Here is a 24,395-nt window from a genome sequence, read left to right as displayed (position 1 = left end):
TATCTATATATGTTTTCTTTAATTTCTCTCAGCTGTGTTTTGTAGTTTTAGTGTTTGGTCTTGCACTTATTTTGTTAAATCTATTCCTGAGTAACTATTGTAAATAAAAGTTTAAAATATATCGTTTTCAGTTGCTTTCTCTAGAATCTAAAACTACATAGATATTTGTGTATTAAATTTTATGCTGTGACCTTCCTAAATTTACTTAGTTGTTCTCTTAAACAAATATTAGTCCTAATAGTTGTTTTGTAGATCACTTAGGATTTTCTTGGTAAATAGTCATGTTATCTGGAAGTAGAGACATTTGTATCAATTGTTATGCCTTTTGATTCATGTTCTTGCCTTAATGCACTGGATTGGCCCTTCAGTACAATTTGTTCGTGTATAATTATATGTATTTTTCTTTAGTCTGTTAATATGGTGAATTGCTTGATCTATTTTATGTCAAACCAACCTTTTATTCCTAGGATAAACCCCATGTGGCAAAGATTTTTCATCTTTTTATATGTTGTTGGATTTAATTTCTAATATTTTATTAAGGATGTTTGCATCTATTTTTTTAAGGAGTACTGATTCGCAGAATTTTTTCCTGTCATTTCTTTGACAAGTTTGGGTATTAGAGTTAACTCTGGCTTCCAGAAATAGAATCCCTGTTCATTTTGGAAGAGATTTTAGGATTGGTATTATTTCTTCTTTAGAATAGATTTCACTACTGAAACCAATCAGACTTGGTATTTGTGGGGAAAAAAAATTATTACGAATTCAACTCCATTAGATAAAGGGCTATTCAGATTTTTAAAAATTTCTTATGTCTTCAAGAAACTTATGTTACTCCCATATCCCATTTCTTGTCAAAAAATTGATCATAACATTCGCTTACTATCCTGTTTAATATCTATAGGCTCTGTAGTGATGTATGCTCTTTCATTTCTGATATGGATAATGCATATTTTCTCTCTTTTTCTTGATCAGTCTTGCTTGAGATTTATTAATTTTATTAATCTCTTCAAAGAATCAACTTTTGGCTTTAGTACTTTTCTGTTACTTTTTTCTCTTTTATTAATTTTTACTCTTATATTTATTATTTTTAAATTTGGGGTTTTTTTTTCTTTTCTTCATTACCAAATTTGATTTTTAAAAAATTTCCCTTAGTTCAAAATCTTTTCTTATTTACATTGTGATTTCTTCTGTGACCCATGGGTTATTTAGAACTATGTAATTTTTATTTCCAAGTATTTGATATTTTCTAGATTTTTTGGTTATTGATTTATAATTTCTACTATGATCAGAGAATACTCTGTATGATTTAAATTTTTAAAGTTAATTGAGATTTGTTTTGTAATACCATTTATTGTTCATGTTGATAATCTTCTATCTATACTTGAAAAGGATGTGTTTTCTGCAATTGTTGGATACAACATTCCACAGATAGCCATTGCATCAAGTTGGCGGATAGTGTTGTTTAAATCTTTTATATCTTTCTGATTTTTTTCTGCTGTAGTTCTTCTGTCAGTTACTGAGAGAAGTGTGTTAAAATCTCCAACTGTTATATGGCTTTGCTTTCTTTTTCTTCATATATTTCAAATTGCTTTTTATTAGGTACATATATGGTTAGGATTGTTTTGTCTTACTGTAGGAGGAAAATAAGTGCCTGAAATAATTTACAGATTTAATAATTAGCGTTTGGTAATTATGAGCTTAGTGAATTAACCCTAAATTCATAATAAGCTTTCACTGAAGGTAACTGGTAATGATGTGACCTTCTGTTTAGAGAATCACCTTAAATGTTTTCTCAAAATAATAGCAGTACCTCTCCCCTCTCCTGAAAACTCACTGTAGCTGAGTGGGGTGCCTGGGTGGCTCAGTTGGTTAAGTGTCTGACTCCTGATCTCAGCTTGGGTGTTGATCTCAGGGTCCTGAGCTCAAGCCCTCTTTTGTTTTTTTTTTTAAAAACAAAAACCAGAAAACCTCACTGTAGCTAAGGAAGCTGAACACATCTTCAGTAATAAAAATGAGAGAAGTGTATTCTTATTATCATCACATAGGGTAGTGGTCTGAGGAATACAGCCACAGCATTTATATGTTCTACATATCAAATACTACCTTACATAATTAAATAATGTTAAAAATGAGTAAACAAAACTCATGTTCTCTTTTTAAAGCCTGATACATAAAAAACTACATTAAATTCCAAAGCATTACAATAAAAAATGGGAAAAAAACTGTATTGAGTAGTAATGAAAAAAAAAAACCCAGTAAGGTTCACAGAAATTTAGGGCAATTTTATTCATGAGAATCTTACAAAAATAAATATAAATACCTTGATTATCAGTTCAGGAAGAAATTATTCTATTTATTACTTTGTTATATTTGTGCTCAGTAGAGCAAAAGGTATCATTAACTTACGTCTCATAATAACATTTCAAATTATATAGAAGTTCTATTGCCTATACACATTGAAAATGGAAGTAAACATGGACTTAGGCCAGCGGTGGTAAACTGGCAGTTCAGGAACAGGTTTTTACTTACATTGTTTTAATCTCCACAGTATTTTTGAAAACTTTGAGTTACCAAAAAGAGTTTTTATTTTAAAAATCTAGGTTTCCATCTTCTCATGAAAAAATAATGTCTGACAATATTGGGCCATCTTCTTGCATTGTATAACAATCAACTATAACAATGATATCCTTTAATGAAATGTTCTCTCTAATTTACCATTGTCTCTATCGCTCAGTTGGCTTGGCTCTTTTATTTCACAAACCTTCACTGAGATTTGTACTTTCTACTGAGATTAAGCATGTCATTTTATCTTTCTGCTTTATTTTCTTTGTTAGAAACAGTCTTCTTTATTTCAAAGAAAAATTTTATCAACACGATTAGAATACAACCAAAGTCTTTTAAACTTCATCTGATGAAAGTTGAACATAAAGTGTTTTTAAGTCATAATTTCAATCAGTAGTTACATATTTATAAGTAGCTTTCTCATGCACTGTTTTGAATAAAATAAATTCATACATATTGCTATCTTTCCAATATACTATAAGATTATGATATTACTCTGCTTGTTTTTTTAAATTGCTACTATTTATGCCTATTTTTCAAATCAACCTTAAGAAATACAAATTTCAGTGACAAATGAAAATGATGAAGTTATGCTGTTCACAAAATAAAATTAGGTATTGTTTTAATTATTCATGTTCAATGCTATATGTAACTATCTTTGATTTAGTAACAAGAATTACTCAAATTTAATGCTATAATTAATTTTACCTTCATTTGCTTATCTTGTAAAAATTTGTCTCTACTTTAAAGCCACATTCATGGAATATGATATGTTTAAAGCAGGTATAAATTTAGAGGGTTTTTTTTTAACAACTACTATATCCCTGCTCGAAGTAGAGTTTTTTGTATCAGCTTCAGTTAACAAGTGACATATGTTGTAGAAATTCCCATTTGCTATATGAAGTTATTGTGTCAAGCCTCAAACTTTATTTTCTTAGTTTTTTAAAAAAGTTTTATTTTGTCCATTTTTTTCAACATTCAGGTACCTCCACTGTGATCCCTTTTGACCTAAAATATATTGTTAAATATATATTGGAAATACCTGAACATTTTAAACCTTAAAACTGTTCAATAGATCTTCTGTCAAGTTGCCCAAGCAATGAAAATAAATATGAAATTTTAGCAAAGGAGGAAAGAAACCTACACATCTGGGTATATAGTGAGGGAATGATGTCTGTATGAATTGTAAATTTACTGTGGTTAATATGGAATCACTGTTTCTTAAAAGAACCATTCCATTTATTTCTTTTCGGCTGTATTTGTCCAGGTGGGGTAAAACCTTGTGCGTTAAACTGCTTGGCTGAAGGTTACAACTTCTACACTGAACGTGCCCCTGCAGTTATTGATGGGACTCAGTGCAATGCGGACTCACTGGATATCTGTATCAATGGAGAATGCAAGGTTGCTGCAATTATGAATTTTACTCCTTTTTTGGGGGGCTTTTGAGACTTTTGTCTTTTTTTCTCAGATAGTCACTCCTAATTAATACTATGCTCAGTTTTAATAAAGAGAGCTACATTTTAGAGAATTTGAATTTTCAGTTAGGTTGACAATACATATAGTTAAAGGTAGAATAGCCCATTCATATTCGGACATCATGCAAATATGATTTATTTTGGTGTTCTATTTATGTATATAGTAATTGCTAGAGCTCTGAATATATTTTGGACTTTAATTTCTGTTATTCTGTTCCATTTATAAACAGATTACTAAGATGATAGGAAGAAAGAGGGAACAAGGATTCAGCTCATATTCATATGGCTACCACATGTTTTCATTGGAAGATTGTTTGATACATTTCATAGCATAATTTTTCCTCCAAGTGTGAAACAGCTATGTTCCTCCTACTTTGCCTCTTTTTGAAGCATTTTGAAGCACAATGGTTTTCATTATAGAGTTAGTCTTTACCTTATTAAAGCATTTACTTTAGAGAACTAGCCAGACTAGTTGAGAGTTATAAGGGCAAATCCATGCTATTTTCCTAGACCTGTGTATAAATCTAATCATAATAAGAAAAGCCACAAAAACCACGGTTCTCATAACTTTTTTCCTTGTTTGTTTTTATTTTATATTAAAGAGAAGCACAAAACTAAGTCTCAAAACCTGAAAAAGAAGAGATAAAAATACTGTTTTGTGTCATAATTTCTTGCAAAAGTTTCTGTCCTTCAGGCTACTTGATTCTCAGTGTATCTGATCATCCTGTGCATGTGTGTTATTTCTATGACAGTATTAAAATGTTTTCGGGTAGCAAAGACAAAAGTACAGGTTTTATTCAGAGATCACATGCCTGATGTCAGTGGCTAAAGGTCATTATACAAATTCAGATACCAAAATATGTACCAAAAACATATAAAAATCCACATTTCTATGATTAAATGCAAAACTGAAAGGTAGAATTTCAGCTTCCAAGATCATATGCTTACATATCCTTGTTTTTATGGCAATTTTATTCAGCTGGTGGAAACAGGTGTTCATTTTTAAAAGTTTACCCAGTTTTGAATTCCACAACTAATCCTTGACACTAACAATTGGATATCCAAAAGAGCCAGTGGTTTAGAAAGGTCAAACCATAATGCTCAGTCAAGCCTCCTGCTGTTTATAACCCTGTGTAGGACAACATGGGATTTTTCTTAATTCTTGCATTTCTTGTTTGAAGGTATAAATAAGAGTCCATTGAGAACAAATTATAATATTTTAAGATTTGGAGCATGGTATCTATAAATGAAGAAATCTAGGTTAGAAATACAGACATACATTTTTGGGGAATCAATTTTTTTTTTCTTTAAACTTACATGTGGAGAAATGTTAGTGAAGAATTTACTAGACAGTGAAGGAAAAAGTGGAAAGAGGAAAATATTTCCTGTTTTGATTTCCTTTACTGGAAAAAAAATAAATGCATAAGTTATATTTATTTGGTTAGTTATGGTTCTAAGAATTCCTCTTTATGACAAACTGAATATTCTTCTTTGTTTTCAGCATGTAGGTTGTGATAATATTTTGGGATCCGATGCTAGGGAAGATAGATGTCGAGTCTGTGGAGGGGATGGAAGCACATGTGATGCCATTGAAGGGTTCTTCAATGATTCGTTGCCCAGAGGAGGTGAGTGTGGAGAGAGAATTCTTCCTCACACCTCTGATGTCCTGGGAATAGCCAAAACACTTGATTTCTTTCCCACCCCCTTCTTTTGAAATTTTTTATTTAGGCAGACAGTGTTTTTTCCCCCAAGTTGCTTTTAGTCTCTTTAGTATTAAATATAGATTCATGTAAGATATTTTAAGGAAATATTGTTCCCTTTCTACTTGACTTCATTTAGCCATGTTTCCCTCAGATGGGAATTCCCACAGAGCATTGATGGGAGACCATGTGTTGAGGAAAAAAACCATGAACCAGTATTATACATGTTGAGGCTTTAAAGACTATCTTGAGATATTTTAGAGAAAAAGAAAAATACTGCAGATGGGTTCATGAACCCAAAGGGGAATTTGCCCATATTTCATAATTTATAAAGTGCTAAGTCAAAGAAAGATTGGAAGAACAAGGAAACTTATTACCGAATGGTTACTAAACACTCATTCTCTGACCAAGGCTGCACATGCTGCTTATTACTGGCTATCTTTTGTGTTCCAGGCTACATGGAAGTAGTGCAGATACCAAGAGGCTCTGTTCATATTGAAGTCAGAGAAGTTGCCATGTCAAAGAACTATATTGGTAAGTAGCATATTTTGTTAGATTTTTTAAATTACTGAGGAAAAGCAGCATGGTATCCTGAAGGAAAAGACATATTGTTTGGGTAGAACACTTTCATGGTAAAACGAAGGAAGTTTCAAGTTTTATAAGACCAACATAAGAGCTAAACAAAAAATTAATGGTTTATAACTTATTCTCCACTGGGTTGGTTATTTGATTTAAAAAAATCAATTTTATTTAGATATTTATATATGATAAAATGCATTTATTGTAAGTGTAAGGGGCGCCTGGGTGGCTCAGTTGATTAAGCATCTGCCTCCAGCTCAGGTCATGATCCCAGCGCCATGCAATCGAGCCCCGCATTGGTTTTTCTGCTCAGTGGGGGTCTGCTTCTCCCTCTCCCTCTGTGCTCTCTCTCTTTCAAGTAAATAAATAAAATCTATTAATTTATTAATTTATATATATATTTATATATATTTATATATAATCTATAAATTTATTAATTTGTTTATGGTTTATGCTTTTGTGTCCTGCCTTAGAAATTTTGCCTATCCCGAGGTTGCAAATATTGTCTTCAATGTTTCTTCAAGAAATTATATTTTTGAGGGGCACCTGGGTGGTTCAGTCTGTAAAGCGTCTGACTCTTGCCCACGCTCAGTGCAGAATCTGCTTGAGATTCTCTCCATCTTCCTTCCCTTAGGCCCCTCCCCCCTCACCTGTGCTCTCTCTCTCTCTCGAATAATTAAAGAAAGAAAATCTTTTAAAAGAATATGGCCCATTTGAGTTCTTATGTAAGGTATAAGTAAGAGTTCAATTTTTTTTTATATAGGTATTCAATTACTCTAGCACCATTTGTTGAAAAGACCATTTCTCCCATTGAATTACCTTGACATTTCTGTTAAAGATCATTTGAACATGAATGTATGGATCTATTTCTGTTACTTCCCATTGATATATATATATGTGTGTCTATCCTTAAATCAAAACTACGATGTATAAATTAATAGAGTTTTCCAGGAGAATTCCAAAATAGGAAGCATTAGCATATCTAGGTCTTTTATATTTCTGTATGCAGTTTAAAATAACCTTGTCAATTTCTACAAAAAGAGATTACATGGAATGCATAGATCAATTTGGGGAGAATTGCTGTCTTAAAGATATTATCTTCCAATACATGATAAGATTTACCTGTATATTTATTTAAGTCTTTATATCTGTTCAGCAGTGTTTATTTTTCGGGGTACAGGTCTTGCACCTATTTTTTCTTAAATGTACCACTAAATATTTCATGCTTTTTGATGTTATTATAAATGGCATTGATATTTTAATTTCATTTTTGAAAGATTTGTTGTTATATAACAATACAATTGATTTCTTTTTGTATTGACTTCATGTCCTGTGATTCTTTCAATCCATGAGAGCGGAATATCTTTCAGTTTGTGTAGTTTTCAGTTTCTTTCATCAATGTTTTATAGTTTTTAGAGTACAGGTCTTTTACCTCCTTAGTTAAAATTATTCATGGGTATTTTATTCTTTTTGATGCAGTTGTAACTGGGATTGTTTTCTTTTTCTTTCTTTCTTTTTTTGAAGTTTTTATTTATTTGTCAGAGAGAGAGAGAAGCAGGCAGGCAGAGGGAGATGCAGCCTCCCTGCTGAGCAGGGAGCCTGATGTGGGACTCGATTCCAGGACCGTGGGATCATGACCTGAGCCCAAGACAGATGCTTAACCGACTGAGCCAGGTGTCCCTGGGATTGTTTTCTTAATTTTTCTTTCTGCTGCTTCGTTATTACTGTATAGACACACTATCAATTTCTGGGTGTTAATTCTGTATTCTGAAACTTTACTGAATTCTATTATACTTCTGATAGTTTTTGGTGGCGTCTTCAGGTTTTTCTAATGTAGTATCATGTCATCTGCAAATAACACTTTTTCCTTACCAATTTGGATGCTTCTTATTTCTTTTTTCTTGTCTGATCACTGTAGCTAGGATTTTCAGTACTGTTGAATAAAAATGGTGAGAGTGGACATCCTTGTCTTGTTCCGGATTTTATAGGGAAAGCTGTCAGTTTTTTATCATTAAATATAATGTTAACTGTTGGTTTTTCATATATGGCCTTTATTATGTTGAGGTATGTTCCCTCTAAACCCACTTTGTTGAGAGTTTTTACCACGAACAAATGTTGAGTTTTGTCAAATGCTTTTCCTGCATTTATTGCGATGATCATATGATTTTTATCCTATTGTTTCTTTTTCTTGATCATGCTAGTGAGACGTTTGTTGATTTTACTAAACTTTTCAAAGAACAAGCTGTTGGCTTAAATGATTTTTTCTGTTATTTCTCCATTTTTCATTACATTGATTCCCACTGTTCTTTTTATTGTTTCCCCTTTTTTTTCTATTCACATTGTGTTTGTTATTTTTTAGCTTCTCAGGATAGATTGTTGATTTAAAGAATTTTTTTCTACTTTAAGCATTTCACACTGTAAATTTCCTGCTAAGCACTGCTTTAACTTCATCCCATATATTTTGATACATTGTATATTCATTACCAGTTTAAAATATCTTCTTATTTACATTGTGACTCATGATTTAGAAGGTATTATTTAATTTCTGGATATTTGGGGATTTGATTTCTACTGTAATTCTCTTACGAAGAGAAAACATACTTTGTATGATTGTCATTCTTTTATTGAGATTTGTTTGATGGCCCAGCATATGGTCTATCTTAGTGATATTCCACGTGTACTTGAGAAGAATGTATATTCTGGTATTATGGTGTTTAGCATTCCATAAATGTCAATTAGATTAAACCAGTCAATAGTTTTGTTTAAGTCTTCTATTCTCTTACTTATTTTTAAGTGTATAGACATTTAAGATTGTTATGTCTTCTTGGGGTTCCTGGGTTGCTCATTTAGTTGAGCATCTGACTCTTGATTTCGGCTCAGGTCATGATCTCAGAGTTGGGAGATAGAGCCCCATGTTGAGCTCTGCACTGGACATGGAGCCTGCTTAAGATTCTGTTTCTCTCTGCCCCTTCCCCTCTGTGTGTGTGCATGGTTCCTCTCTCTCTCCAAAAAAAGAAAAAGAAAAAGATTGTTAAATCTTCCTGATATATTGAGTATTTTATTATTATCAAATATTCCTCTTTATCCCTGCTAATAATCTTTGACCCAAAGTCTGTTTTATCTGGTAGTAATCTAGTCACCCAGATTTCTCCCAGATTAGTGTTGGCTTGGGAAATCTTTTTCCATCCACACACTTTTCACATGTACGGGTTTCTGAATTTAAAATGTTTCTTGTAGATCACCTATGGTTGGTTTCTGTTTTTTATTCTAACCATCTTTGCTTTTTTTAATTCAATTTAAGTCTACCATCGTGCTATTTTTCTATTTGTTTTATGTGTTTTTATCCCTTTTATCTTTCTTTTTTGTCTTTAGATTAAGTAAGTATTTTATAGTATTCCATTTGATCTGTACTAATTATTTATTAGTTATACTTTGCTTTATTTAGTGGCTGTGCTAGAATTTACAAAATTCTTCTTTAATTTGTCAGAGTACACCTTCAAATAATATTACACCATTTTTGTACAATACAAGGCCATTACAATAGTTTATTTCCATTGTCTCCTTCCATCCTTTGTCCTATTTTTTTAATACATTCTATTTCTCTATGTTATAAACTGCCTAATATGTTGTTATTGTTTTAGTTTTAAAATGCCAATTATATTTTATAAAAATTTAAACATAAATAAAATTATTTTCTGTTTACCTACTTATTTACTATATCTGTTATATATCCTTTGTATAGTTCTGAACTTCATATATATATATATATATATACATCTTCTAATTTCTTGTCACTATATTTTTTTCCTTTAAAACCATGGAGTATATCATAATAGTTGTTTAAAAGTTATTTTTTGCTAATTCCATAATTTCTGTCATTTTTGGTTCTATTTCTTTTACTTGGCCTTTTTCTTGGTTTGGGTCAGGTTTTCCTTTTTCTTTCCATTTGTGTTAATTTTTTACTGGATATTGTACATTGTGAATTTTTCTTTTTTTTGAGTCTGGATTTTTTTTTCTTCCTTTAAAGAATATTAAGTAACTTGCAGACCTTTTGAGACCTGTTTTTGAGCTTTGTTTGGGTAAGGGCAGAGTAGCCTTTATTTTTGAGTCTGCTCAGCCCTACTAAAAAGGCATGGTTCTTTTGGGGTCTCTACTGAATGCTCTAGTGGTTGAAACTCTGAATTCTTGCTTTGGATATTTTTCAGCTTATCATTCCCTGGTAGTTTTTTGGTTTGGTTTGGGTTTTTTTTTTTTTTGCCTAGCTTTATGGAATTTTATCCTACGCATACAAAGATTGCTATTCAGCAACGGAGTCCCTCTTTCTACTCTAGATCTCTGGTCCTGCAAATTCCAACTATCTTGGCCTTCTCAATTTCTCATCTCTCTCTTTTAACTCAGTGAGACAACCATGCTTTGCTTGGGTTCTGCCATTTTACACTGACAGAAAGTGCCTCTACCACTCACCTTGTTTGTTTTATTCCAGGTATCACAATTCTGGATAATGTTTAATTCAAAAGTTTTGTGGGTTTTCCAGTTGTTTACAGTTGGAGGGCAAGTCCAATACCAGTTCTCTCAACATGGAAAGAAGTGGAAATTCTATTTATTTGATGTTTGATCCTTAAAGATAGATTTAGACTCTTCAGAAACCCCTAACGAGACTTGGATGAGTTCTTATTCCCTTGGAAATATCCCCTTGACTTAAAACTTTTTAAAAATAAGACCACATCTAGAATGCTTCTTTAGATAGAACACTAGTATTATCAGGCTCTTCCTTCCTTCATTTAAGAAGAGCCCTTTATTGGGGAACCTGGGTGGTTCAGTCAGTTGAGTGTCCAATTCTTGGTTTCAGCTCAGGTCATGATCTCATAGGTCATGGGATCAAGCCCTGTGTGGGGGGCCATGCTGAGTGGGGAGTCTGCTTGAGGGTTCTCTCCCTCTGCTCCTACCCCCATTCTTTTCTTCTCTCTCTTTCTAAAATAAATGAGTAAATCTTAAAAAACAACAACAACAACAAAAAACCCTCTATTTTTACACCATAATTTTCGGTTCTTTTCCACAACATAAGACTAAAAAATAATGTTTTTTTCCTTTGATAATGCTCTGTCCATAAAGCCACATCGTCCTCCCTTATTCATTCCTTTTTAAATACTTTGTGTTTTTCTGTACTGGTTATAGTACCAGCAAAAGTGAGTTAGAATCTGTTCATTAAGTAGTTGAGAAAATGGAAAGTGAGAGCTAAAATTGAAGGAGTATTCAAAGCTGCCGGCGGTGTGTGGGGGGAGGGTTGTTTTTATTTTTGTTTTTAATATTTTGCATTATACAGTCTCAGATGTCCTTATATAGCCAGAATACTTTCAATGTGTTAAATGAGACAGAAAACTACTGGGAGAGTTGAAAATAAAAACTTTAAGTTACAAGAAATAATTAAAGAATTAAGTAATTCTTAGAATTGGTTGACATGTTCCTATCTCAAAAGAGTAATTAGATTTATTTTTGCAATTAAATGAATTTTCACAACATATCTGGAGTCAAGAAAGTACAAGTAATTTGCCAGGCAGATAGGGTTGGGGAAATGGAAATGGTCTGTAATATTAAGGACAAGAGGTAGAGGTCCAGGGAGTCAGAGACTCTGTGTGCCATGACCTTTTTAGTCCTTTTGGCCTGCTAGTTCATCTGACCTGATAAAGAAAGCACTGTGTGTTTTTTTAAAGAATTTATTTACTTTAGAGAGAGAGAGCACATGCATGTGCTGGGAGAAGGGGAGAGGGAGAGAGAGAGAAGACTCTCTACTGAGCATGGAGCCTGATGTGGGTCTTGATCTCCCAACCCTGAGGTCATGACCTGAGCCAAAATCAAGAGTCAGATGCTTAGCCAACTGAGCCACCTAGACGCCCCTGTGACAAAGGTTTTGAAGAAGCTAGCATGCTAACAAAAAATTATGCTGACATGTTTGTCATTGTCAAATCATGATCATTATTATCAAAATTATTATTTATTTATGGGAGTTTTAGTATAGTATTGCTAATAACCCTTTTTCTTATCACATATTTTTTAAACTTTTAAATTCATTATTTTCCTAGAGGTTTAAAAAATTATGCATGCATATTTATTAGACTTATTCTTTTTAGTTTCTGAGGTTTTTTTTGTTATGCTTAGAAAACATTTTCATACCCCAATATTATTTTTTAAGTTCTTCCATGTTTTCTTTCTAGCATTTTATTATTTAGCTATGTTTACATTTAAATATTTACCTATCTGGCATTTATTCTTTCTCTTTTTTTAATTTTGTTTTTATTGAGGTGAAATTCATATAATATAGAATTTAATGGTTTTTTTTTAAAGATTTTATTTATTTATTTCGAGAGAGAGAGTGTACAGGGGGAGGGGCAGAAGGAGAGAGAGAATCTCAAGCAGACTCCGAGCTGAGCATGGAGCCCGATGCGGGACTCCATGTCAGGACCCTGAGATTATGACCTGAGCCAAAATCAAGGGTCAGATGCTTCACCGACTGTCACCCAGGTGCCCTGGGTTTATTTCTTAACTGTTTGTCTCCGTTGTTCTGTCTGTCTGTGTGCCAGTACCACAAGTTCACTTCACCTCATATTCATATAATAATCATTTTAAGTTTTAGATAAGAAAGTCTGCTCCCTGCTCTCACTCTCATCCCCAGTTATTGCTTTTGTTATAATTTCCCTTACTACTTCCATGTGTTTATTCCTCCAGGTTAAACTTTCATTTCTTTTTATTAATATCATCATAAATACTTAATATCTTCTTGACATTCACATGGAAAATTACCATGTTAATTTGTACTTAAGTAAATAGTCAAGAATCCCATCTCTAAGTGGAAATGGAATGGATATTCATTGTACACTCCAGTGCAGTTAATAAGTGACATTGTGGTAAATGAAGTTTCACACTTTTAGTAGACTGTGATTTTTTTAAATTTTTATTATTTATTTTTAGCTTTGAAATCTGAAGGGGATGATTACTATATTAATGGTGCCTGGACTATTGACTGGCCTCGGAAGTTTGATGTTGCTGGGACAGCTTTTCACTACAAGAGACCAACTGATGAACCAGAATCTTTGGAAGCTCTAGGTCCCACCTCGGAAAATCTCATTGTCATGGTAAATGTGTCTTTGCCCCTTAACTTCTACCATTTGTAATCTGCCCTGTAAGGTACAGACGGGCAGGCTTTATAATCTCTGTTTTACAGGTGGTGAAATTAAAGTTAATAAAGGTAAAATGGTTTACCCAAGGGTATCAAATTTGGTAAGGTTAAGGCCATATTGCTCCTTCCATATGACTGATCTTTTCAATGCCTGCTTAAATAAAATTCTTGTAACCAAACAAGTTGTTTGAGAGAAATGGCTCTAAATTACCCATGAAAATGGGAGGAGAAAATTTAATGTAAGTGCATGTGTTCTACAGGTTATCTTAAATTTCCTATAAGACTTACTTTATGATATTTTCTTCTTCAAGAGAAATAATAAACGTCTGAATGAAGCCTCATTGTATTTTAATTATCTTCACCAGTTGTTTTCAATGGCAGGTTCTGCTTCAGGAACAGAATTTGGGAATTAGGTATAAATTCAACGTTCCCATCACTCGGACGGGCAGTGGAGACAATGAAGTTGGCTTTACATGGAATCATCAGCCTTGGTCAGAATGCTCAGCTACTTGTGCTGGAGGTAAGACACCCACTAGGCAGCCCACCCAGAGGGCAGATGGAAAGCAAAACATATTCTGAGCTATGCTTTATGTTTGCTAAAGAAGCTAATTGGAAACATTTCTTGCAGGTTTGCTTCAAGCTGTAATTTAGCAAGAGAAACTTTGCTTTAATTATATTATATTCCGTTTGTTTTTAACCTCATGTAATTTGTACAGATTTGTTGGTAAAATACATCTTGGCACAATGAGTGTCTCTGCTGGTGCTTCTCCCAAGACTATCTTGAAGGTGGGCTGTTTGCTTTTCGTGAACACATTCTTGGTAAAGAACATCAAGAGTTTTAAATAAGAAAATGAGCAAGAATCAGACGGCACAGATGCAACTTCTTGTAATGGGGGATGAGAATGTATGTCTGTGTGCTTGCGTGTTTGTGTTTGTGTGCTTGTGTGTTTCCCACAAACCTATTCAAACTCCCTTCTCCAGCCATCACAGTTAAGGGGCTATATACTGGGATACTACGATAATTCCTGGTGTCTGGGTCTCCGGGTTAATGGTGTATGCTGACCCCATTATAGTCCCTCAGAGAGGTAGCTGCTAGGCGGTGGTTGGTGATGTGTTGGTTGTCCCATGTGCGTTTTTCATGGGTGCCTTTTCCCCACAATTTACTCTATTCCTAATCCTCCTCCCTCTAGTGGCCACCAATGCAATTCTTTACCTCTGGCTGGGAGAGCAGGACAGTTGGCTTCCTTCAAAGCCAACACCCTTGCTGCTGCATGGACTGGTGAGTAGAAGTGCTGTGCAAGCAGCATCTTCCTTCTCTCTGGAGACTAAATGCATCGCCTCCACCGTACACCTTGGTCCCAATAGGCAAGGAAACAACCCTATCCCTCAGGCCTAGGCTGTGCTAGAGCACCTCACCATTCCAAAAGCAAAGATTGATTTTGAATAGTGATATTTAGAATGGGAGAAATAGAAATAAAGTGAATCATCCTATTTTACCCCATTTCCAATCTATTAACTATATTCCCTTTCTAAACTGCTCAGAAACATATGATTGGACATGGCCTTTACCCTATCTTGTCCTGTACTCATTGAATTTCTAGACACCTCTGATTCTTGAGGCTTGCATAGGAAGAATTATTTTCACAGAAATTATTATTATGTAATGTATTCGGTATTTTTAAACTCATTCAGAGATAAATCATTGATTATCTGTAACTCCAACTTTAGTAGTAAACACGATATAAAACATCAACAAAGCAAATTAATAATAATAATAATGTCTTCTCCTATGTGAGGTATCATGAAACATGGCTATATATCATTTGTGGCATATTTTAAAAGATCTCTAATTCCCATCCGTTTTATGTGTGAAATGGCTAGTGATTTATAATGTAAAGTTTTAAAAACTATAAGGCATTACTATGTATTTTAATAAAATAAAGGATATTTGAAATTAATTGTTCAAGTGAATGCCACTGTATTATATTTTAGTGGCATTTATACATATATCTTTCTTTGTTCCAATAAATTCATTTTTGTTCAAGCTATAAATTAACTTATCCCTTTCACATACCCCCCCAAAAAAGCCTTCATGATAACAGTATATACATAATTCAGGCCCTGAAGTATAAGGTAGGATAAAGTTATTAAGGAAGAGATAAAGATAAAGATAAAGTTTAGGAAATCTAATGAGGAAAGTCTAAATGTTGAAGATGATTAGCTTGGAGAAGAGAAGGCTGAGGAAAAGTATATTAGTATCTTCAAGTCTGTGACACAATGTTGAATGAGAAGTTCTTAGTGCCTGTTCGTCTTCGTACTGAAAATTGCTATATTTGGGGATGGTTTAGAAACAGTCTTATCTGAGGCCAAGGAGGGATTAAGTGAATTCTCATGTTCCTTCTAACCTTATGATTCTTTTCTTCAAAAAGGAGATAGTCCGACAAATAGGGCGGGTGTTAGACCATGAGAACTGAATTTAGAAGAAAAGCTGTGATTGTATTAAAGATACATGAAAAATCTAAAGGAGCGTTATTCTTTTCCATAACACTTGCATTGGAAATCATAATACAAAAGTGACTTCTTGTAGTAGGGGATAAAACAAAAAGAAAAACAAGGAGGGAGAAAATCCCCTGAAAGGAGAATTTTCTCTGTTATTTGTACTTTTTACCTCTGTCCTGGAGCTACTAATCGTAGATATTTGAGGTGGTTCTTGAAACTGGAATTCTGCTCAGTTGTGCGTGATTATGACAGCAGGCATGAGGCAGTCTTGAGGCCATTGCCTTCTTTGGAAGAGAGATGTACAGTGCTTGGAAGTCGGCAGGGATAGTGTGAAGAGTTGCCATTTGGCTGGCTTGGTTAGTCGTTCTCAACGTGTGGCCACAGCAGTGGCAGCATCAGCATCACCTGAGAATTTATTAGAAATGTTACTTTGGGGGCCCCATCCCAGACCTACTGAATAGAGACTCTGGGTGGGCCTCAACAGTCTCTTTTAAATAGCTCTCCAGGTGATTGTGATGCTTGCTCAAGTTTGAGTACTAGTGATTTGGTTGACAGAGAAACTGAAACCTGGAGTCATAGAATCTATGCCCTCCTCACTGACGTCTGTGCATCTCTCTAGACTCACTTTGCACCTAGAACAATATCTGGAATATACTAGGTACTCAATAAATATTTGTAGATGAGTGGATGCGCAAAAGGAATTAATTATTTTGGCAATTATTCACTTGTGCTAGTTTTTTCCAGTGTAGGAAATAAGAGTTTAACATTGTTAATTTTCTTAGAAGGTGGGGCAGTTTTTAATTGGGATAAAGTCAGTTCTTAATTGGGATATTTCACTCTCATCTTTCCAGGGTGGTGCTAGGTGTCTTGAGGACGCCAAAATTTTTTAAAATGGGAAAAGAGAGAACAAGAAAGATCTCAAAGAACTTTCTGTTGCAATCTCACAAGACTCCTCAGTGATCTCACCTGTTACTCTCCTGCCTATGTTTTATTAGTGGCAAATAACAAACTTTGAGTTTGGAAGCAATGTTGATAGCTTTCTCTTATGATATCTTTTAAGATAAGAAGTTTTTAGATTGTTTTTCTGTTGCTTAGCAGACCCAATGACAAATCTCATGCTGCAGGAAATATTGCTGGTGATTCAGTCTAAGTAATGGTCTTTTCTCTGAGTAAGTGTTGAAACACTTCCTTAGCCTGAATAAGAACATTGAGATGCTGTGGGGTGTTGTCTTCAGGATAAATGTCATTTTTAAGATACAGTTGTGATTCTTCCTCTGAGAGAGACTCAGGCCCAGTGAATTAAAACTTGACTATTTTCTGAACCACTGTTAACTCCTATTAGAGTTTTTGTTTCTTTATTCCTTATCTGGGGTGTTATACACTCTGTGATTTATCTGATTCCCAAATTTATATACTACCATTGTATTTATGATTAATGTGTTAATTGATAAAGCTCGGCTGGGTAAAAAGAATATATTACTTTTGAATACAAAGCTTTAGGAATTTTTTTAAAGCATTTAGGCCACTGTGTCTTTGCACTGCAACTTTTAAAATTTCAAATAACAAATATTGGATATTTTTCCTTTGATATTAGTCATACATACTCACTTTTTACTCACTTTGGCTGGATGTATGGTCCTCAGATTTTAACATCAGAATTACCTGGATGTCTTATTCAAGTAAGATTGCTAGGTTTTGCCTCCAGTTTCGGATTCAGTAGGTCTGGGATGGACCCCAAGAATTTGCACTTCTAGAAAGTGTCCAGGTGATGCTGGTGCTACTGGTTCAGAAACCATACTTTGAGAAACATTGGGGTAGACACTTAGACTTCGTAAAGTAAATGCTTATTAAAACAAAGTGGCAAATCATTTAGGTAATAATCCATATTACGGTTGTAATCTATATTACAGCTAGTCTTTTTAATGATAAATGGTTCTACTGCTCAGCTATCTAATAATAAATAAAATGCTATCGTTTATAAAACATTTTCTTGTATCCTGTTATGTTTGATTATCCTCAACAGCACCATGAGCCTAGGCATTGCTATTATTATTACTATTTTGTAGATAAAACCCAGGTGAAGTAACTTCCTGAAATCAAGACTTAGAAATTGTCTAGTGATTTTTTAAATTTAGCATTCTTTCTTAATAAAGATGGCCCTTTACCTTGAACAGAGCTTTCCTACCAGTTGGCAACCTCCATAGAGCAACATGATAAATCCCCAGTAAAAAAAAAATCTCCTTCACTAGTTCGAAATTTTATTTTTTCAAATGCTTTACCTAAAGCCAGTGGTTCTTAACTTTGGTCGTACATTGGAATCACCTGGAGAACTTCGAAAAATTCTGATGATTGGGCCTGTGCCCCCAGAAGTTCTGATTTAATTTGTCAGGAGTGTGGCCTGGGCATCAGATTTTTAAAACTTCTGGGTAATTCTAATGTGCAGCCAAGTTTGAGAAATGCTGCCATTGAGGCTGACGGAAAGTTTATTTAGTATTCAAATAATTTACATTCAGATGCAAATGACAGTGGTAGCATTAACTCACATTTCTGTTATTAATTAGCTACTGGTTAAATAATGCAAAGATTAATGAGATTTATTTATAAGTATTTGGGGTGGGAAAGTAGAACAGGACATCAGCAGAGGGAATGAAAAATATAATAGAATGCCAGTTAATTTTGTAATTTTGTTTAGTGTGGCCAGCAGTGTTGGACATGCCTTTAGAAAGCTTTTTTCAGTTTATTTACATGCCCTCTTTACCTGATGGATCATTTATAAGCATCTAATCAATGCTTTTAAAACTGACCGAAACTGTTAAGTATTGTTTCTCAACCTTTTGAGTAATTGAGTTTGTGCTAAGCAGGTTTTCCAAAGTTGTCCCTCTAATTTCAAATTTCTGTGGTACTTAGGGAGTTATAATGAATAAGTGGTTATAAACTCAACCAAGTTTAATTTAAACACACAAGTCAGAGGCATTTGGCTCCTGTTTTAACTCAACGTTTGTGAAAATTGTAACTTTTTTTTCTCTTTGTGAGATGGTTCTAGGGAAAGTCATCTATTGTTTTAGGAAATTTGTTTCGTTAGGGAATGAATCTCTGCAAAATGCAGCAGTATTCATGATAATTTCCTTCCCTACCTTTCTGGATGTGCTCTCATTTCCAGCCATTTAAACCAATCTCTTTCCACCTGAAGCTTCCCTCACCCATCCTCTTATTTGATGCAACCCATCTGCTTTAAAGCAAAGCTTTCCAAAGCCAATTAACTGAGAGTCACTGTACTGTTGCATTTGTTTGTACCTGTTCTGTTAAAAAGAAAATCTTAAGAATGCTTTATTTGTAATGCAAAGAAAAGTCAGAAATTCATAAATATTTTACATGTATTCTTTTTAAATTTATGCAGTTGGATGTATTGACACCTCTAATTATTTTCTCTAAATTTTTTTTCTAGTTTTCTTTCTTTGTGTAGAAGTACAAAAATTGCATACCAAAGAACTCATTTTTCTCAGGTTTCTGCTGACAAACCTTGGCATCTCTTTGTTGAACTTGCCTGGCAGCTCAGGGAGAAAAAGATAAGCTAAAACTATGCTTATATTGAGGAGGAGAAGGAAGAAGACGGGTTTATTTTTAGAGGCAATTTTGAATTTATTTGAAGATCAAAGTACAGATTTTTCGCATATATACTATGGGGTTATTCAGAAATGTTTCTGATCAATTGTTTTTGACCACTTAAAATTTTATCATTACTTTTTATTTCACATTTATGTAGCATAATTAATTTTTCTTGTCTGTTTCATGCTTATTTAGATGCTTGTTCTGTTTATTTTTCTTTTTCTTCCCTGGATGTCATCTTAAGCCGTGTGTGTGTGTGTGTGTGTGTGTGTGTGTGTGTGTGTGTGTGAATTGCATACAAACTTAAAAGATATTCTGTGTGTTTCTTCTTTCTAGCTAGGACAAATTTTTTTTAATTCATTCTTTTTGTGATTTCACCTGATTCATCTGGATTCTTATACATATTGGAACTGGTTTCTATTCTTTAATATTTTTAGGATGCTTTACATAGTTTCTGACTACTATTTTGCATTTTCCTGATATAGGCCCATATTTTTCAAACCGCAGCACGGTGCCCCAGAATACTGCAGCAGACTCACAAAAGACACAGCAGCAACATAGTGACATCGGTCTATTACCACACTGATTATTACTAAGTTGTTTGGACCTAACTACTTAATAAGTAAAACTCTTAGATATTTTTTTTTTGTGCCTAGGAGGGCTGTGAAAAAATTACTGAAAAATTAAATGTGTCATGAACGAGGAAAGTTTGAGAACTCTTGATTTAAGGTAAAATGAGTATCATTAAAGTAGATAAAAATTATTCCTCTCCTTTTCTTCCAATAGGTGTTAAATTTCATTTCATAAAAGGAAAAAGATGCATATAAACTCCTTAATCAGGGTCTGGGTGATGTTCAGAGTTTAAAATCAGAGCCTCTTCTGTACTTCCAGTTAAGGAACTAGAGGTCTTGAATACTGTGTAAACTTTTCCTTCATATCTGTATTAAGTTTTCCTTCTGATGTGACCTGAATATGTTTCCTTCCTCTATCTCTGTTAGTTCAGTTTAAGATTGGTGGGTGATTAGAGCAAAAAAAAAAAAAAAAAAGAAGAAGAAGAAGAAGAAAAAAGAAAAAATACCCTAAATATTTAAAAGAGAACTGAATAGCAAATTTGTCTTTACAGTTTGCTACCTAACAGGTTTACCCACACTACTCCTTTTATTTTATATTATTTTATTTTATTTTATTTTTTAAAAGATTTTATTTAATTATTTGAGAGAGAGCAGGAGTGGGAAGGAAAGGGAGAGGGAGAAGCAGGCTCCCTGTTGAGCAAGGAGCCCGACAAGGGACTCGATTCCAGGACCCTGGGATCATGACCTGAGCCTAAGGCAGATGTATAACCGACTGAGCCACCCCAGTGCCCCTACGCTGTTCCATTTATTAATGACATACTTTTCAAGCTATTTTAACGAATCTGTCATGCAGATTGCCTTGGACTCTTTAAAAAGTTGGTAATTTCTACATTGTTTCTATGGAAACACTGTATGTTCATGTTCTATATTTCATTTTAAAAAATGACATAACAGGGGCGCCTGGGTGGCACAGCGGTTGAGCGTCTGCCTTCGGCTCAGCACGTGATCCCAGCATTGTGGGATCGAGCCCCACATCAGGCTCCTCTGCTATGAGCCTGCTTCTTCCTCTCCCACTCCCCCTGCTTGTGTTCTCTCTCTCGCTGGCTGTCTCTATCTCTGTTGAATAAATAAATAAAATCTTTAAAAAAAAAATGACACAACAGAAGGATAATGTGCACTTAAAAGTACAGTAATTCCATTATAACATAACAATTTTAAAATTGTCTTTTAAAAGTAATTATTAGAAAAATATAATATAATCTTTAGGCTTATACTAATACCTGACTGAAAGAAAACAGCTCTCATAGTACCAGATAAAACAGGTAAATGCCTTACATTTTCACAGATGTCCTTTTAATTTGTTCACTAATTCGAAGATACCTAACATTTTTTTGAAAGATTTTATTTTTAAGTAAACTCTACACAAACGTGGGGCTCAAACTCACAACCCTAGGATCCAGAGTCACATGCTCTACCAAACTGAGCCAGACTGGCACCCCAAGATACCTTTTTAACATCACTAATAATGGTCAATTCATAATATTAGTGAACTAACAGAATGTGCTTCAAACAAGTGTTTTCAGAGTGACTTTTATAGACATAATAATAATATGTAATATGTATTACAGCTTATAAAGGACTTACACACTGTAACTTTGATACAAGTTCGGAGTGGAGGAGTCCCAAAATGGAGCAGAGAGAGGAAAACAAAATCCAATTGTTTTTCAAGATTCAAAGTAGACTTGATTGAAATTAAGTGTGAAAGACATAAAAGGGTCAAATCTTATAACTAACTTTGCTTCTGATTTAGGACTTACCATCCAAAAGTTACTTTCAAAGTTAAGTAAAAGATAACAGATGGGAATTTTAGTTTGAATAATTAAAAGCATTTTACTCATTGCCATTTATTTCCCTTTGAAGAAATATAGTTATATAGTTAGTTTTTAAGGAAAATTCCTGTAAAAGATCATTTCTGTTTGAAGTTACACAATGTACTATTGTTTGAAACTGTGAGAGTCATTTTACATTTGATTCCTGTATACACCAACTTAGACATAAAATAGATCACAGTGATATTTTTAATAATACAAGCCCCTTGTAAAAAGTGACTTGAGTTTAGAAAAATAAAGATGTTCATTCATCTGTGTTTGTTGTTCCCACATTTTCTCTTTGGTCTTTGAAATATAAAATACTTGTAGGTCTAGACAAGTTCTGTCATTGCACTGACCATGGTTTTCTCCTATTCACTTCTCCCACATCCCCTTCTTTTAGGTCATTTTCAATGTTGGAAAGTAAGAGTACCCTATAATATATGGACTTGGCTGTGCCAGGCATCATAGAAAGGCACCTGTTGAACATCACAGCTCTGGAGAGCCTAGTCTCTGTAGCCCTCAATGACACTGGCTCAGTTCTCATGTAGGCATGCCCTGGAGAGGAGCCGCTGCTCAGGCAAACTCAGGCTCTTGGTTGGTTCACACTTCTGGAGGATATGTTTGCTCATTTATTTGTCTGTAATAATTGTTTTTATGTATCTTTTTACTTAAGCATGTGACTTCCCTTATATAATACACTTCAAATTGTTTTTGGAATTCTCCTGTGTATTTTCAATTTTATCTAAGCTTTCTAACTTCTTGTAAAAAGCCTTACATATGAAAGTTTGGTGGGTAACCTGATCTTTTTACTGTTTACTCCTGCATATTATGGCTTGCATTTTCTCTGATGTTAGGATGTGTAGCTGAAGGCAAGAAGTCTCTGGTGACCCCAAACATTTCTCCTAGTGCTGTTTTCCTCCCTATTTCTTTTTCTTTTTTTTAAAGATTTTTTTATTTATTTGACAGAGAGAGACAGCCAGCTAGAGAGGGAACACAAGCAGGGGGAGTGGGAGAGGAAGAAGCAGGCTCCCAGCAGAGGAGCCTGATGTGGGGCTCGATCCCAGGACTCCGGGTCCACACCCTGAGCCAAAGGCAGACGCTTAATGACTGAGCCACCCAGGCGCCCCTTCCTCCCTATTTCATCTCATTTCTATTGCTTTAAAGATTGTATTCTTCCCTAACATGATCAGGGCCTGCATACATGTTCACTCACTGAAAAGCTTGGGTAAGGCTGAAAACAAAGTTTAAGCGCATTCCTTTTGTATTAATGATTTGTGTGTCACAGGTCATGTTTCACTTCACAAACATTTTGTCCTAAATACCATTTTTAACAGTCATAGCATTATGCATCTTTACAAAGTATTATTTATAAAATGCTTTTTGAAAAAAATTAAGCCTTTTTAAATGGCAAACATCATCATTCCAATTTTATAGGACCTTCTGTTATTACTATTCCCATTTTTTTACTTGAGGAAATTAATAAGCTATACAGCTTTTTTATAACTCAAATCTGAAATATTTGCTCTTTGGTTCTAAGAAAGAAGGAGGTGCTGTATATAATTAGAAGAAAAACTTCGGGGGCGCCTAGGTGGCTTAGTCAGTTAAGCCTCTGACTTCAGCTCAGGTCATGATCTCAGGGTCCTGGGATTGAGCCCCATGTTGGGCTCCTCATTCAGGGGAGGTGTCTGCTTCCCCTTCTTTCTCTCCTTTGCCCCTCTCTCTGCTCACACTCTCTCTCTCAAATAAATAAATAAAAGAGAGGAAGGAAGGAACAAAAAAAAGAAGGAAAGAAGGAAGGAAGGAAGGAAGGAAGGAAGGAAGGAAGGAAGGAAGGAAGGAAGGAAGGAAGGAAGGAAGAAAAGCTTCTGGGCACCTGGCTGGCTCAGTTGGTAGAGCATGTGACTCTTGATCTTGGGGCCATAGGCTTGAGCCCCACATTGGGTGTAGAGATTATTTGAAAATACAGTCTTTAAAAAAATAAAAGGAAACCTTCTCTATTGGTAATAAACTCATCACAGTGTGCAGAAGAAGCTAAAGATCTTCTTGTACTCTCAACATCATTTCCCTGAAATTTTAAATAAAATATCAAAAACAACCTCCTACAGATCATGGAGATTTCTTTTTAGTATGAGTTAATTCTTCATAGGAAACTTGCCTCTCACAAATTCCCAATTCTAACTATGTTCTGCCTCTTGACATGTTTACCTGTATTATGTGTATGTCTCTTGGTAAGAACTCAAGCACTGAAAAAAGACTACAAAACTAAAGGAATCTAACAAATGTTGTGTTTTCCAGACTTATTATTCTGTAGAATATGGGGGCAAAGTGGACATAAAAAGGAAAAAAACTGAACAATT

The 24,395-nt window shown here is 34.2% G+C and overlaps 1 protein-coding gene across 5 annotated transcripts in view; it reads left to right on the top strand.

Moving 5' to 3' along the window:
- The window catches only part of ADAMTS6 (ADAM metallopeptidase with thrombospondin type 1 motif 6), a 295,037-nt gene that overhangs the window by 229,172 nt on the left and 41,470 nt on the right, over positions 1-24,395 (top strand). For 4 of the 5 annotated variants that reach the window (XM_034656286.1, XM_002919303.4, XM_034656287.1 and 1 more), the window contains 5 exons: positions 3,830-3,963; positions 5,539-5,662; positions 6,191-6,271; positions 13,283-13,446; positions 13,872-14,010. In XM_034656286.1, the coding sequence (XP_034512177.1) occupies positions 3,830-3,963; positions 5,539-5,662; positions 6,191-6,271; positions 13,283-13,446; positions 13,872-14,010 (642 nt within the window). Of the gene's footprint in view, positions 1-3,829; positions 3,964-5,538; positions 5,663-6,190; positions 6,272-13,282; positions 13,447-13,871; positions 14,011-14,680; positions 14,770-24,395 lie in introns of all 5 variants that reach the window. The other variant, XR_004624085.1, reaches the window with a different exon arrangement.

The sequence above is a fragment of the Ailuropoda melanoleuca genome, chromosome 3 (assembly GCF_002007445.2).
Source record: "Ailuropoda melanoleuca isolate Jingjing chromosome 3, ASM200744v2, whole genome shotgun sequence".
In the NCBI taxonomy this organism is placed as follows: domain Eukaryota; kingdom Metazoa; phylum Chordata; class Mammalia; order Carnivora; family Ursidae; genus Ailuropoda; species Ailuropoda melanoleuca.
The sequence above is the reverse complement of the archived record's forward strand: the minus strand, read 5'-3'. Positions and strand labels throughout refer to the sequence as shown.